Here is a 15,095-nt window from a genome sequence, read left to right as displayed (position 1 = left end):
GCAGCTCCACCAAAAAGGGATCGTGATGCCAATTCGACTCCCAAGGTGCGGAATGACCCAGCCGGTCAACCGGGCCGTTGGCCCTTTAGCCTGAAGTCTGACTTCGAAAGTCACGAGAAGAGGTTCGACACATTCGATCAATTCACGCTTCTCATAATCCCCCTTTTTTCTTACTCTTACACATTCCGCCTCTGAGAATCCAAGTTGTCCGTGATAAAGGGCATAATTGACCTGGGCCAGTCACTGCTAATCATCAAGAACACCCTCATCGAAACTAGACAAGACATCGCCCGGAGAGCGGATCCCCGTTAACACTAACATCAAAAGCCACAACCATGGCACCCCCTCTGCTAGGCCCGACCGAGGACGGGAGCCGGTACGAGCTGCACAGTCCGACGGCGCTGCCCAAGGCGGGCGGCTTCCTGTGGAACCAGCGGATGATGATCCAAATGACGTGCCGGGGCTACGCCGTGGCCCAATTCATGCAGCCGGAGCCGGCCAAGTACGCGCACGCGCCCAATCTCGAGGCCAAGACATTCATGCAGCCCGAGCAGGCCTACTACGCGCACCACCCGGGCCGTTTCGTCTACGTGAAGGATGAAGAGACGGGCGATCTATTCTCGGCGCCGTACGAGCCCGTGCGCGCGCCATTGGACAGCTACGTCTTCTCGGTGGGGAAGGCGGACCTAACGTGGAAGGCCGAGTACCGCGGGATCCGCGTCGAGATGACGCTGGTGATCCCGACGGACGACGTCGCCGAGCTCTGGAGCGTGCGCGTGATCAACACGTCAGGAAGGCCCCATCGGGTCAGTGTCTATCCCTACTTCACCATCGGCTACATGTCGTGGATGAACCAGGGCGCCGTCTACCGCGAGGACCTGGCCGGCATCGTGGGCACGAGCATCACGCCCTACCAGAAGGCGCCCGACTACTTCAAGAACAAGCTGCTCAAGGACAAGACGTACTTCCTGTGCGAGACGGCGCCCGACGCCTGGGAGGCCATGCAGGAGGCCTTCGAGGGCGAGGGAGGCCTGCACGACCCCAGCGCGCTACGAGAGCCGGAGCTCAAGAAGGGCGACGCCTTGTACGAGACGCCCGCGGCCGCGGTGCAGTACCGCGGCGTGGAGCTGGGCGCGGACGAGCAAAAGGAGTACCGGTTCCTGTTCGGCCCCGCGCTCGACGACGCCGAGATCCGGGCCATGAAGGCAAAGTACTTGAGTGCCGAAGGGTTCGCCAAGACGGCGGCCGAGTATGCCGCCTATATCGAGGCGGGCAGCGGATGCCTGCGCCTCTCGACGCCCGACGCGCAGCTCGACAATCTCGTCAACCACTGGCTGCCGCGACAGTCGTACTACCACGGTGACGTGAACCGGCTAACGACGGACCCGCAGACGCGCAACTACATGCAGGACAACATGGGCATGAGTTACATCAAGCCGTCGGTGGCGCGGCAGGCCTTTGTGACGGCGCTGTCGCAGCAGGAGAAGTCAGGGGCCATGCCCGACGGCATCATCCTGGTCGAGGGCGCGGAGCTGAAATACATCAACCAGGTGCCCCACACGGACCACTGCGTCTGGCTGCCCGTGGCCCTCGAAATATACCTGGCCGAGACGGGCGACTGGGCGCTGCTGGACGAGCCCATCCGCGACGGCCACGGCGACACGTACACGGCCTTCGAGCGCTTCTCGCGCGCCATGGACTGGCTGCTGTCGGACGCCGCGCGCGACGAGCGGGGGCTGCACTACATCGCGCAGGGCGACTGGTGCGACCCGATGAATATGGCGGGCTGGAAGGGGAAGGGGGTGTCGGGCTGGCTGACGGTGGCGACGGGGTACGCGCTGAACCTGTGGGCCGACGTGTGCGCGCAGCACCGCCCGGGCCTGGAAAAGACGTATCGCGAGGGCGCCGCCGACGTGAACAGGGCGGCCAACGCGCACTTCTGGGACGGCGCGTGGTTCGCGCGGGGCATCACGGACGACGGGGTGACGTTCGGCGTGAAGGGCGACCGGGAGGGCCGGCTCTGGCTCAACCCGCAGGCGTGGGCGCTGCTGGGCGGGGCGGCGGCGACGCGCGAGCAGCGGCGCTCGCTGATGGAGCAGGTCGAGGCGCAGCTGGGCACGCCGTACGGGCTCGTCATGTTCGCGCCGCCGTACACGGCCATGCGCGAGGACGTCGGGCGCGTGACGCAGAAGTACCCGGGCCAGGGCGAGAACGGGTCCGTGTACAACCACGCGGCCGTCTTCTACATCTACAGTCTGTACGCGCTGGGCGAGCGGAGCCTCGACGATGGCGACGAAAATGAGAAGGCGGAGATCGCCGACAGGGCCTACCGCTACCTCCGCCAGATGATCCCCGGCCCCGACGAGGCCGACTACCGCCAGCGCGGCCAGCTGCCCGTCTACATCCCCAACTACTACCGCGGCGGGTGGCGGGAGCTGCCGCGCACGGCGGGGCGGTCGAGTCAGCTGTTTAACACGGGCACCGTGTCGTGGGTGTACCGGTGCTTCATCGAGGGTCTCTGCGGCTTGCGCGGCGATCCCCGCGGCTTGCGTATCCGCCCGCAGCTGCCCTCGCACTGGGATCACGTCCGGGTCGAGCGTAGATTCCGTGGCGCCGTCTTCGACGTCGATATCCGTCGGGACTCTGACGTCCGGGAGGTCACGGTCGAGCACGAAGGCTCGGTCTTGCCGGAGGCTCGGTTCACGGGGATCGAGGCGGGCAAGACGTACAAGCTATCTGTGAGAGTACCGTAGAGGTGGGGAAGGGAACCAGAGCGAGTGAGCGAGTATGAGTTAGAAGAGATGGGCCGCCGTGAATATTCTCGGCATTTTCAACGTCGTAGTAGAATGTCTTGGACAAAAAAGCCCCATTGACTTGGGCACCAACACTCCTTGAGTAACCCTACACAGACTCGCCCCCTTGACCAATGGGTTTTCGGGGAAAATACGTGCCAGCTACCATAGTACAGCATAAGTACATAGCTTAATTTGACCGCGAGTGAAACTGAAGCCTCGAAGAACCCTGAAACCCCCATCACCGTACCACGATAGCCCAACCAATCCATGACGATGAGACCAAGGCATCGTTTCTCCGAACATTTCGCATGGCTCATCCACCGATTGTTCGACTTGGGTTAAAGGATAACAGTTTCCTGTCAGGCCAGTTGCCCGAGTCTAAATCACGGCTCAGGAATGCCCGTCAACCTGGGTGGCGCCGACTGTCATGAGACGTCACTGCAAAGAGCTGCTTACGAGCCATACATCCTGATTGCGGCTTAGCATGGTGCATCCAATCAGCGAGGGGCCATTTCCCTTAGACTTCACAAAAGTCAAATTCTTGAGGATGGCGGCGACCAAGCACTATGATTGGGTTCAAGATGAATATAGCCCAGCATAACTCCACACCACCCGGACTGCCCCTACGCCCGGCTTCTAGTACAATGCAAGCGAACGCGATCGATACCAGTTGCCAAATGCCGGCTCTATATGTTTTTCGTATTATGGCTATAGATATATCCACACACGATGTCCAATCACGCACGAACTCAGTATCCAAACCCCCTTAATGGCCATTTCCAGAAACCCCATATCTGCCCATCCAATGTCATCCCCTTCAGGGCAACCAATCAAATCCCAAAGCTCCCCCGCACCGCGGACCCGAACCGCTCGATAGCCACCGCCATCTGCTCCTCGGAGGCGGCCGCGTACGTTGTGCGGAAGAACAGCCCGGAGAGGGGCTTGTCGTGCTCGGCGCGGAACCAGGACCCGCGGCAAGCCAGGACGCCCTTTTCGATGCACGAGTCGAAGATCTCCTCCTCGAGCTGCAGCAGCGTCTTGGTGGCCGCGTGCGGGTGGCGCGTGTGGTCGACCTTGAGCCACAACTATACAGGCGTAGATGGTTAGTATCTTTCTCCGTCAACAAAAGGAAAGCGGAACTCACAAACATGCCCGCCGCCGGCGGTGTCCACGAAACCACGTCGCTCGGCAGGAACCGCTCGCAGGCGCGCAGGATGGCGTCGCGGCGGCCGCTGTACTCGTCGCGCAGGTGCATGAGCCAGCGCAGGTAGTTGGCGTGGCCCCACTCCTCGTCGAGGAGCTTGTAGAGGACGGCCTGGGAAAAGCCCGAGGGCCCCTGGCTGCAGCACTCGGCGTGGCGGATGTAGCGCTCGATGACCTGCTCGCTGGCCGTGACCCAGCCGACGCGCGACCCGGGCACCACGACCTTGCTGAACGAGTCGTGCCGCATCACCCGGCCGTCCGTGTCCATGCTGAGCATGCTGGGGATCAGGCTGCGCAGGAAGGCCTCCACGTCGTCGTCGGAGTCGGGGCTGGCGGGGGAGGCGCCGTTGGGGGTTATGCTCAATGTCGATGTCGTCGATGATGACGATATCTCTTGAGGCGCTCGTGCCGTCGTTGTTGCCGCAGCCCCGTTGTTAGCACTACTGCCTCCCGGCTGATACGGCTGCATCTGCAAGAAGTAGTACGGCTCGTCCTCAAAGATGAAGACATCGTGCTTCTGGCAGACCTTGTAGACCTCGCGCCGCCTCTGCTCGCTCTGCGTCGCGCCCGTGGGGTTCTGGCCCGAGGGTACCGTGTACAACACGCGCGGTCTGCGGGCGCCACCGCGGGCCTCCGGGTCCCAGTTGGACAAGAGCTCGTCCATGGCGGATGGCAACAGACCCTGCTCGTCCATGGCCACCCCAAACACGCGCAGGCCTAGCGGCGCGGCCGTCTCGAGCGCCGTGCTGAAGCTGTACTCCTCGGTGAGGATGCCGTCGCCGCGTGTGCGGTCGCCGAACATACGGTACGCCGCCTCGAGGCTGCCCGTGCTGCCGACCGTCAGGGCGCAGCGCCAGTCGGCGTAGGGCGGGGCGTGCGCGAGCTCCGTGTGCTCCGTGACCCAGCGCAGCAGCTGCGCGGACCCGATCGACTGCCCGTAGTTGAGTGCGATGGACAGGTCCAGGACCCCGTCGGCGTCGCGCACGTCGTGCTTGCCGATCGTCACCTGCTTCAGGTCGCTGGTGTGGCTGAACCGCCCCGCCGGCGTCGGCACCTGCATGCTGAGCGACTCGAAGGGGAAGTTCTCCGCCGACGGCAGGCCGCCGCCCAGCGAGACGAGGCCGGGCTTCTTAAGGTGCTTGGCGGCCTGCTTGAGCACGCAGGGTCTCCGCGCGGCGGACTCGGTACTCAAAAGGTCTGTACCATCTGATTAAGACCACGCTTCAGTTAAAAGGGAAATATGGAAAGGCAACTTACGGTCCCATCGTTTTGCCTTGGGCTTGTCTGATGATTGCTATAATGGAAATGTAAGCTTGTATATATGACTAATCGGCCCGAAATATCTGCCAATGAGGGTACATCATCACTCACGGGAGCCTTAAACATGTCACTGTCCGAGTAGGACGCCGTCGGCGCATCCAGCTTGTCGGCCTTGGCTCGACGGGCTCTTATCCCCGCGAGCGTGAGAGGCTCCGGCGCCTGCTTGCCGACGTGAGCATCCTCGGCGACCAGGCCGTGCCCACCCACATTACTCGGGCTCATATTCCCCGAATGCGTCGAGAAACGCCGTCGGGTAGCAGCAGCAGTCTGTCTCGTCGTCGAGGTCCCGCCCACAGAAGCAGCAGCAGTAGACGATCGTCTCGAGTGTGTGGCGGCGGCGGCGGCGTAGGCAGTGGTGACGACAGCTGATGCCAATGTTATGGATGTGGTTGTTGTTGGCGGCGAGAGGGTTGATATAGGAATTGGCGGTGTCAGTGGCGGTGTCCAGCTGGAATGACGAACCCGAGAACGGACGAGGGTCATGGCTGGGCCCTCCCTTGATATAATAATAAGAACCCCGACTTGAGCAAGATATGCAAAAAACACTGGACTGGACTGGAACTCTAAACAGGGAAATAGTACCCGACCCGATTCTATGCACGCACAGCTTATCTGACCCGACCTGAGAGACCTGAGACCTCCGGGTGACGCGAAAAGAGCAAGCCGATCATGTATTCATTACCAAATCCCTACTGGGCAGAAACCATGGCTGGCTGCGCTGGTCTAAAGGCGCGAGGCGGTCGCGGGGTCGACGTCGTCCAACGAGCATCCCGGTCTCTGCCCAATCGCATGTGGCGGGGGACTGCAGGCAGACCAACCTTACCCACCCCGTACTTGAACGCGGAATGCGATAACGGTATCGGGCAAGCGCTCGAGGCTCGAGGGAGATCCCTGGATTGGCGGGGCATCCGCTGCTAAGCGGCCCTAGCCAGTTTTCTAGGACACCCGGCTTGGCCGGCTATCACCCATTCCCATGGCCGTAGCTGACGATGACAACCAAACCTGGGGTAAAGGGCGTAAGATGGCTTGGACGAGAGCCTCGATCGCCGCAATTGAGGTCTGCCATTGGATGGAAACCCCACCAGGGATATGCAAGCCAGTCACGATTCCGACGCCGGCATGGAGGTATAAGCCTTTGCAGGGTTGGGCAGCCATGAGTGTGTCTCTGTCAGGAAAGATCTTCATATTATATTATCTAGTGATGCACTCCAATGTTGTCCGCTTCGATCCAATGCTCATCCAATACTTTAACACTCTGCCCATTGAGAGGCGGTAGTCTATATGCTTTTTCCTGTCTATCGTATCGTAGCATCGTGTCGTTCCATTCGTCCAAGTCTTTTGACGAGTAAATTCCAATCCCAAGCCCCATGACTCCATATCCCGCTAGTAAATGCATCTGAATAGTTCCACCGTGGTCGTCCCAAAGCTTTAATTGTTATATGCCGCAAAAGAGCTCCCAACTACCACCCCATAGAGTTGAGGGCAAGGGTAGCAGCACCGAGGACGGTAGCGAAAACGAAGGAAAAGTTAGGGCTCAGCGCAGCCGACCCGTTAGGTATGACTTTACCCGAGGGCGTCATTCTCCAGCCATCGGGCACGTCGTAGGAGCCAGTGTAGACGGGGGTGCTCGAGGCCTTACCGATACCACCGGCCGGTACCGTGGGCGAGCCGCCCGTGGGGGCGGCGGCGACGGCGTTGGTGGTTAGGGCACCTGCGCCTCCCTGGTTGCCGTACACCTTGCCACCCTCGGATATGATGGTCTCCCACTTGCCTGAGGTGTCGCCGTACTTGTACGCCTTGCCGGTGCTGTAGTCGGTGACCGAGATGCTCCGGACGTACATGCTGAAGGGGCCCTTGGAGAAGTCGGTCGGGCCGCGCGCCCAGCCCACGGTGCCCTGGGGGTTGATGGGGTCGCCGCCGGCCCAGGCGCCGAACTTGATCTGCATGGGTGACTGGGGATATTGACCGGGTTCCGCCTCGTCGTACTTCATCTGACGCACGACGGTGCTCCCAACCGTCCAGACGATGCGGTTGGGGTCCCAGTCCACCACGTACTTGATGAACTCGGCCTGATTGTTCTTAGCCGGGTTGAACTGGCCGCGGTTGTAGGAGCCTGTAATGCCCTTGCCGAAGTAGTTGGTCTGCACCTCGTAGTCGTCCGAGCCCAGCCACTCCATATCGATCTCGTCGAGGTTGTCGGACTGCAGCACCATCGAGGACACGATACCGGCGCCGGGGGCGGCCTTCATGTAGAACTCGACGCGGCCGAACATGATGTAGAAGATCGAGGTCAATTGAGGCGCGTCGCCGGATTTCGCCACAGTGAATTTGGCGCCTTGCGAGTCGTAGGTAGGGTTGCCGCCGGATGGCACAAATGCATCGACTGCACCCTGTGTGAAATCCACGTTGATTTTCATGCCCAGCGCCGGGTTGGGTTTGCAAGCTGAGACAAAGCTGTCAGCACTCGGGGTCTGTGGGTGCATTCGCGGAAGGATATTGTGACAACTTACTTTGCTGGCTAGGATTGCAGGCCGACCATGTCTGAGCTGTCGCTTGGCTGGTAAGCAGAGCAGTAGCAGCAGTAAGTACTGCTGCTGCCCTTTGTGCTGTGAAGAACATGCTGGCGGAAAGTGATATGTCCAAGAACAAGTCGAATAGATACAAAAGAATAAATAAATGGCAGCCCCTAAAGATTGCTCTGTCTGCAGAACCAGCACGTTTCTGCGAAAAAGCAATTGGAGGGGGGAGGCGTGTATGTACACCAGAGTCTACCGTACACGACAAGATGGTGGTGTCCCTTGGATCAACACAGCTTGTATGTAGGTGTATGGAGAGATGCGAGAAAACGATGAGGTTTGTCAAGCAATTGGGGAGTACAAAAAACGAAAATGGAAAGAGAAAGGGCTTATCGAGTCCATCCGAGTCTATTAAAAGACCACGGTGGATGGAGATTGGACGACGGGCCATGGAAAACAGGGTGACCTACTCCAGATGCCAGCCACCGACATTCGTGAGGCATCATCGTCATACGGGTCGGACGGCGCGCGCCCAAGCTCTTGGAGAACTTGGACGGAACCTACCTCAGCACTTGCAACCACTACCAGCTGTCAGATCAAGAAAAAAGGTCCAGTGGGGGCATGAGTGAGATTGGATCCAAGCAAGGGTAGCAAGGGTCCTATCAGTCTCACCACGTATCGAAGGGCATCGACGCAATGATGCGATGGGAAAATAAGAAAGTCTGGAGGTTGGGGTGGGTTGGCAGGGCAAGCCGGTCAATGGGCGGTTTCCAGTGGGGTTGAAGACGCCAGAAGCTGTTTTGTTAGTGGTGGCTGGCAGGCCTGCAGGAGGCGCTAGCAACCCTCGGTTGTCATTCCCCGAGAAACCAAGGACTTCCTTTAGCACCTCTTACAAGCCCGTGTCAGCCAACTTTTCCCCAGTGGCTGGCTGCCTTTAAGCATGTCGAGGCACGGTTGCAGCTGTTGCACTTGGCTTGGCTTGGTCGCTGCTTGGTGCACCCGTATGACAGAAAAAACTCGATGCCGCTTCCGTGCTGCTGTGGGCTTCCCGCCCAACGCATATGCATATGCACGATGCCGCTGGTGGGTTTTGGGGAGGGGGACCTGGGAAAGCGCCATGTTCTGCCCCCTTTCTGAACCAGATCTCTGCTGGGATGTTCGAATCACATGTTGATCATGGCTGGATCTGCTACTTGGGTAGCGTGCGTTCCTGGCAGATCCTAGTCGTTGCTTCGTAGCAGTATTTGGTATAAGTAGCACCTGAACAGCCCCTTCTTAGCTGTTTGGCAAACGACTTGGAAGCTTGTTAATTATGGCTATGACGCGCTGGTCTAGGGAGCTCAGTTAGAGTCCTTCCTCGACCCTTATTGCACCATTTGGATGTCTCGGTATTTGATCTAGGTAGCTGCCTATTCCTGTCGTACAAAGAGGGATACAGGGCTGACCACAGCCGGCCACGGTATGATGCCAGAATGTCTCGGGACGCCATGTGCCACGTGATACGGCGCCCACGTTTGCTCTCCCCAGAGCAAAGGTGCCATCGAGTCGAGGTTTTACTGTACACAAGGCACTGGGGAGATCCTACGCTCGTATATGTCAGTACGCTTGCCTAGATCGTATCCGGCGGCCAAGGCAGTCGGGCTCTTCCCCCGTCAAGTCTTCGTTGCTGGCAACGGAGCTTGTCCTGGATCAGTAGGCTTGAGACAGAAAAGCACTGTGAGATAGATGGGGATATACAGTCTGGTGTCTACAGGACGTGGGTACACGGGCTCGGGATTGATTCCATGGTAGCAGAGACCTTACACGAAGAACTTGTAATGACTACAACAATTTCTAGGTGGTACGTTAACAGACTACTTCGTTATTATCGAGGTCATATATATTGCAAAACGGTAGCAGATTCAGAGTCATCATGTAGGTGAAGTGGGAAATTGAGGATCCTCATTTATCGGCAAAATACGATGTGCTTTTTCGGCTTTACTCCGATGGGTATAGACCATGACAGGACGACAAACATTAAAGGTAAAAAAGTACAGCAGAAAAACACAACCTGACAAGAACCGTTCCCTCATCATAAAAGTAAAAAAACGAAGCGCAAAACCAAGAAACCAATTGCTTAGACCAATTCTTCCATGCACATTTTCATGATGCGTATTCATCTCGTCGTACGTGGGTGGTAGTGGTGGTGGTGGTGGTAGATGTGAGTGAGTGACTGTGAGGGAGTGTGAGAGTGGGTATAAGATGAGGGGGAAGGAGGAGAGTCATTAAGTTCGTCGGTCGTGTCATCATTAAGCCGTAGCCTCAACTGTGGCGGGCGCGGCCTGGCTCTTGATCTCCTTGAGGGCCTTGAGCTCGTTGTTCAGGCTCTCGATCTTCTCCAGAGCCTCCTTTTTCTCCGCCTCGGCCTTCTCCAGCGCCGACTTGGACTCGGCAGCAGCCTTTTGGCTGGCAACCGCCTTCATGACGACATCCTTCTTCTCCGCGTAGGCCTTCTCGACGGCCTCCTTCTTCTCCGCCTCGAGCTTCTCGACGGCCTCTTTTTGCTCAGCAGCCTCCTTCTCGGCGGCCTGGGCCTTGGCGGCAGCCTCTGCCTTCTCAGACTCAGCCTGGGCGAGGGCCTCCTTGTGCTCGGCGGCGGCCTTCTGAAGAGCGGACTCCTTCTCAGCAGCGGCCTGCTCCAAGCTGGCCTCGGCCTCCTTCAGCTTAGCCTCCAGTTCAGAAGCAGCATCACCCTTGGACTCGAGCTCAGCAATCTTGGCCTCAAGCGCTTTCTTCTCCTCAACTTCCGACTCAAGCCCGGAAACCTTGGCTTGAAGGGCGTTCTTCTCCTCGACTTCCGACTCAAGCCCGGAAACCTTGGCTTGAAGGGCGTTCTTTTCCTCGACTTCCGACTCAAGCCCGGAAACCTTAGCTTGAAGGGCCTTCTTCTCCTCCACCTCAGATTCGAGCTCGGAAACCTTGGACTCAGCAGTCTTCTTCTCAGCCTCAAGCTTCTCGAGGGTCGATTCCGCCTCCTTGAGCTTGGCGCTGAGAGCAGACTGGGCCTCGTCCTTGCTTGAGCTCTCCGACTCGAGCTCGGAAATCTTGGACTCGATAGCCTTCTTCTCGGCCTCGAGCTTCTCCAGAGCCGACTCGGATTCCTGCAGTTTGCTGTTGAGGGCAGACTGGGCCTCGCCCTGGTTCGAGGTCTCGGACTGAAGCTTGGAGAGCTGAGCCTCGAGATCAGTAACCTTAGAAGCCTCCGACTCAAGCTCGGCAATCTTAGCCTGAATGGACTCCTTCTCCTAGAAACAAAGTTAGTAAATGCTAAGTATAGATAGAAGTCACGTGTGCTTACCGTCTCAGCTGCTGCCAACTTCTCCTTGGTCTCGGCAGCCTCGCTCTTGGCCTCGTCTACCAGCTTCTGAAGCTCGGCAGTCTTGGCATCAAGAGATTCTTGCAGGGTCTCCAGCTCCTCTTGAGTAGACTCGATCTTGCTCCTAGCGGCAGTCTTGAACTTCTCGAGTTCCGCATCGTGGTCAGCCTCGGCGGAGGCTAACTCCTCCTTGGCCTTAGCTACTTCGCTTTGAGACTCCTCGGAGCGCTTCTGGAGATCCTCGAGCTGCTTTCGCAGGGTCTCGGTCTCGCCCTCAGTAGCGGCAGACTTGCTTTGAGACTCGGCAGCCTCGGCCTTGACCTTCTCGAGCTCGGCCTTGGCGGTCTCGTGGGCGGCCTCGGACGACTCAAGGTCTTTCTGGTACTTGGCCAGGTCGGCGCGGAGCTTCTCGAGGTCCTCCTCCAGAGTCTTGGTCTTGTCGTTGGCGTCAGCGGCCTCCTTCTTGGCAGCCTCGACGTCACTGGCGAGAGCCTCGTGCTTATGCTGCCACTCCTCGACTGCCTTCTGGGCAGCGTCGGAGTCGGACTTCAGCTGGTCGTGTGCCTCTTGCAAGCTGTTGAGCTTCTCCTGGGCCTCGGCGAGGTCCTTCTTGGCCGAAGCCAAAGCCTCCTCGGATTGCTTGGATGTCTCATCGGTGGCTCCCTGCAGGGAGGCAATCTTCTCTTGAGACTCGGCGACGCTCTTCTTCTGCTCCTCCAAAGTAGCCGTTAAGGATGCGAGCTGGTCGGCGAGTTTGCTGTTCTCCTGCTGGAGGGTCTGGTACTTCTCCTCGGAAGCGGCGAACTTCTGGTTCACGGTGTTGAGCTCCTCGTTCAGAGAAGCCTCGAGCGAAAGACGCTGCTCCTTGGCATCAGCGAGTTCCTGCTTGGTGGCCTCGAGCTCGGCGGTGGCGGTCTGCTTGGCCGACTCAAGGGTGCTCAGCTTCTCCTCGAGCTCGGCGATCTGGGCCTTGGTGGTGACCAGCTCCTGGGCGCGGGAAGTGGCGGCCTCCTCGGCATCCCGGGTCTGCTCGTCGGTGCTGGAGCTCGTGTTGTTCAGCTCGGACTGAAGCTTCTCAATCTGGGCTTTGCTCTCGGACTCGAGAGTCTCGATCTTCTTTTGTAAAGACTCAATCTGCTCGGAAAGAGTCTCGCACTCGTCCTCCTTGGCGGTCAGGGCCTTCTTGCGGGCATTGATGGCCTCGTCGCGTTCGGTGATGCCCTTCAGAAGAGCGGCCTTCTCCTGCTCGGTCAGGCCACCCTTGGCGAAACTGGAGAGCACGTTACCCATTGTATGGCACTGCTGTGTGGGGTGCAACTACTGGAAATTGCGTTGGAGGGGTAAAAAAAGAGAGGAAGCAGCAGCAACTTCAAACAGGAAGATGATGCAACGATGAAAAGACGAGGGATCTAAGACAAATCCCTTCCTTCGGCGATTCTGGGGGGATTGGGGTAATGTCGGAAAGAGGTGAGAGGGAAAAGTAGGTGAAGAAGACCTCGAGCTGTTTGTGAAGCGAAGGCAATCGACTACCTTCCAGTTTATTACTTTTAGGTAGCTCTATCCCGGGCGAGCAATGCAAAGCAGAAAAAAAATGCTTCCCTGCCCCCGATAACTGGGTCGCTGTAGTGATAAAATGAGGGACCGTGCAGTGGAGGGGGACTTTTTTTAGAGGAACCAACGCGACCTAGTGAGGGATGACTTTCCAATGGAGGGGAAGCTGGGCGAAGTGACGGGCTTGGCTGGACCTTGACAGTGCGTGACAGGGCCTGAGTGAATGTTTTTGTATTGAATCTAACTGACTGCCAGTTGGCTCTCGCGGCAGAGTGGCGGTAGGTTTGGCTGCCCCGTCAGAGTGACGCCTGGGGATTTTGAGGTGTGAAGCTGTGAAGCTGTGGATGAGGGGTGATGGGATGTTGGCGAGGGCTGTGGTGATGGCAGCTCCGGATGTGGCAGCTTCTTACTCGTTGGCCTCACTTCCTCACGTACGAGTATAAAATTTTCTCAGCGTGCCCGCGCCCTCTGCTCAGCACTTGCCCGGCTACCCATCCATCTGCATTGCATGAAAGATTCGTAGCAAATCTAGGTGAATGGGGAAAGGCTCGTCGCCGAATGAGAAGAGCGGTGGGAGTGGTACGGGCAATCCGACGATACTTTTCCCGACCTGATATGCAGAATATGTGGGCTTGCAGTGCTCTAGCGCCAGCGAAAAGTCAGGTAGAGCCATGCAGCGACACGATGGCTGGTCGAAATAGTTCCCCCATATGCCACCCTGCCCCTCCACTATCACAAGCTGCACAGGCAGGACAAGCGCTCACAAAGACTGAACCCCCCTGCCGATGCAAGGAACATAGCTTTATCGCGCATTTCCCTTCACATTGGTTTATTCATCCCTCAAGCAGCTTGCCTGCTTGCCTTGGCTTTTGCTTTATTGATTCTTTCAACGTTTATGCCCGGGATACGACGGACAGAAACAAACAAACAAACAAACCATCATCTGCCTGAAAACAAGACTTCGGCAAGCGGAAAGTGGTTGCATGAACGATGAACGGCTGGATTTGTCGAGGGGACCCTGAACGGACGAAATAGCCAGCCAATCAAAGAAACCCGGATCTGCATTTGCTTCTCGCCTTCCTTCGAAGCCAACCTTTGGGAGGAGGAGGAAGACGTTTGTGGCAGCCCCCACGTTTTGTGTTGAGCTCTTGGCTCTCTCTCGTGCTTTGGTCTATGGTTCGTTTGTTTGTCTGGGCCCCGCCAGCATGCAGCAGCCCATGCCCATGCCCGTGCTGTGCTTGTGCTTGTGCTTGTGCCTGTGCTTCGTTACTTGCCGCCGAGCCCATGAAAGCAGGCAGGAAGCAAGCAAGACAGACATGAAAGCACAGATGGTGGGCTGCAAATGGGCTGTAGCGTAGATGCTAGACGGGCAGCTAGTGGCTAGAGGGATGTAAGTTAGATGGCTTGCTGGGGGGATCAATCGGTGAAAGAAAGATATGCAGCGCATACAGCCTGTGCTTTTCCTTCTAGAGCAGCGTCCCCCTTATGCACCAAACCCCACTACGTCATCTCGAGAAACCCGGGTCGACGGTGAAGGGCTCTGGAGTTTGGACCGACCAGCGGTCTGATGTTCATCAGATGAATCTCGACTCCCCTTGAAGCTGGGGACGGCCCCAATTCCCATGTCTGAAAAGCAGCCCAGCAACTCGGAACCTCGGGAACCATGACGTTGAAGGGTGGAGTGTCTCTGGCAACTGTTGGGGCAGCAATTGGCATCCGAAGGGCTCACGGCCTCTTGCGACTAGATCCAAACTCTGTTCAACTTCAACTGTCGAAAAGAGGAAATTGCGTTTGCCCATTGAGGTAGAGGGACAAGTCCATTGGGTCGTCGAGGGAAAGTCGTGACAGTGAACACCAAAGCGGTTGGCGGCTCCCAATGCCAATGCCGAGCTTGTCGTCTAGGTCTGCCCGCTAAAGCATATTTTCCATGGGCCGATCTTGATGATCTTGATTTGCCGAATCCAGCTACTGACCCGATTTCCCAGGACGCCATCTCGAAGTAAACCAAGGCCCCCCGAGCTCTCATCCCAATTCTTGCCGTCTGGGTGCTGTTTTGCTGGCTTGCGGCGTGGCTGTGTAGGCAACGTCCGCACGTCGGGCTTGAGATAGCGCGTGTTTTAGAGTTGATCTCTCCCGTACCGGCGGTTTCGCTAGGCCCGGAACCGACAAAGATCACCCAGAAACCGGCTGCAGCTAGAATACCAAATCTTAAATGCCATCATTCTAGCCTGCGATCAATGGGGCGGCGGCCTCATGGCGAGAAAGGAGAAATAGAGATAAGAAGCCACCGACTCTCGCGTTTTGGTTCATGATGTCAGTACCCGCCGCTCTTGCCATGTGAATCTCGTATTTGTT

At 57.8% G+C, this 15,095-nt stretch overlaps 4 protein-coding genes across 4 annotated transcripts; 1 reads left to right on the top strand and 3 right to left on the bottom strand.

Annotated features, from left to right (window-relative positions):
* Window positions 1–335: 335 nt before the first annotated feature.
* Window positions 336–2,753, top strand: PG998_002609 (Six-hairpin glycosidase; the record flags this gene model as incomplete). The annotated part of the gene is made up of 1 exon (XM_066869427.1): window positions 336–2,753. One exon carries the CDS (start codon window positions 336–338, stop codon window positions 2,751–2,753), a length of 2,418 nt encoding a protein of 805 aa, XP_066737842.1.
* An 872-nt stretch (window positions 2,754–3,625) lies between these two features.
* Window positions 3,626–5,540, bottom strand: PG998_002608 (pyridoxal phosphate-dependent transferase; the record flags this gene model as incomplete). The annotated part of the gene is made up of 3 exons (XM_066869426.1): window positions 3,626–3,880; window positions 3,940–5,178; window positions 5,370–5,540. 3 exons carry the CDS (start codon window positions 5,538–5,540, stop codon window positions 3,626–3,628), a joined length of 1,665 nt encoding a protein of 554 aa, XP_066737841.1.
* Window positions 5,541–6,778: 1,238 nt separating this feature from the next.
* PG998_002607 (extracellular glycosidase) lies at window positions 6,779–7,937 on the bottom strand (the record flags this gene model as incomplete). Its single annotated transcript, XM_066869425.1, has 2 exons — window positions 6,779–7,761; window positions 7,829–7,937. The coding sequence occupies 2 exons, from the start codon at window positions 7,935–7,937 to the stop codon at window positions 6,779–6,781; spliced, it is 1,092 nt and encodes a 363-aa protein (XP_066737840.1).
* A 2,185-nt stretch (window positions 7,938–10,122) lies between these two features.
* On the bottom strand, window positions 10,123–12,479 carry PG998_002606 (uncharacterized protein; the record flags this gene model as incomplete). Its single annotated transcript, XM_066869424.1, has 2 exons — window positions 10,123–11,118; window positions 11,172–12,479. The coding sequence occupies 2 exons, from the start codon at window positions 12,477–12,479 to the stop codon at window positions 10,123–10,125; spliced, it is 2,304 nt and encodes a 767-aa protein (XP_066737839.1).
* Between the last annotated feature and the right edge of the window lie 2,616 nt (window positions 12,480–15,095).

This window comes from Apiospora kogelbergensis (assembly GCF_038363985.1).
Source record: "Apiospora kogelbergensis strain CBS 113332 chromosome Unknown utg000001l_segment0_segment0, whole genome shotgun sequence".
Lineage (NCBI taxonomy): Eukaryota > Fungi > Ascomycota > Sordariomycetes > Amphisphaeriales > Apiosporaceae > Apiospora > Apiospora kogelbergensis.
Note: the sequence above shows the minus strand (reverse complement) of the source record. Positions and strands in the feature narration are given on the sequence as shown.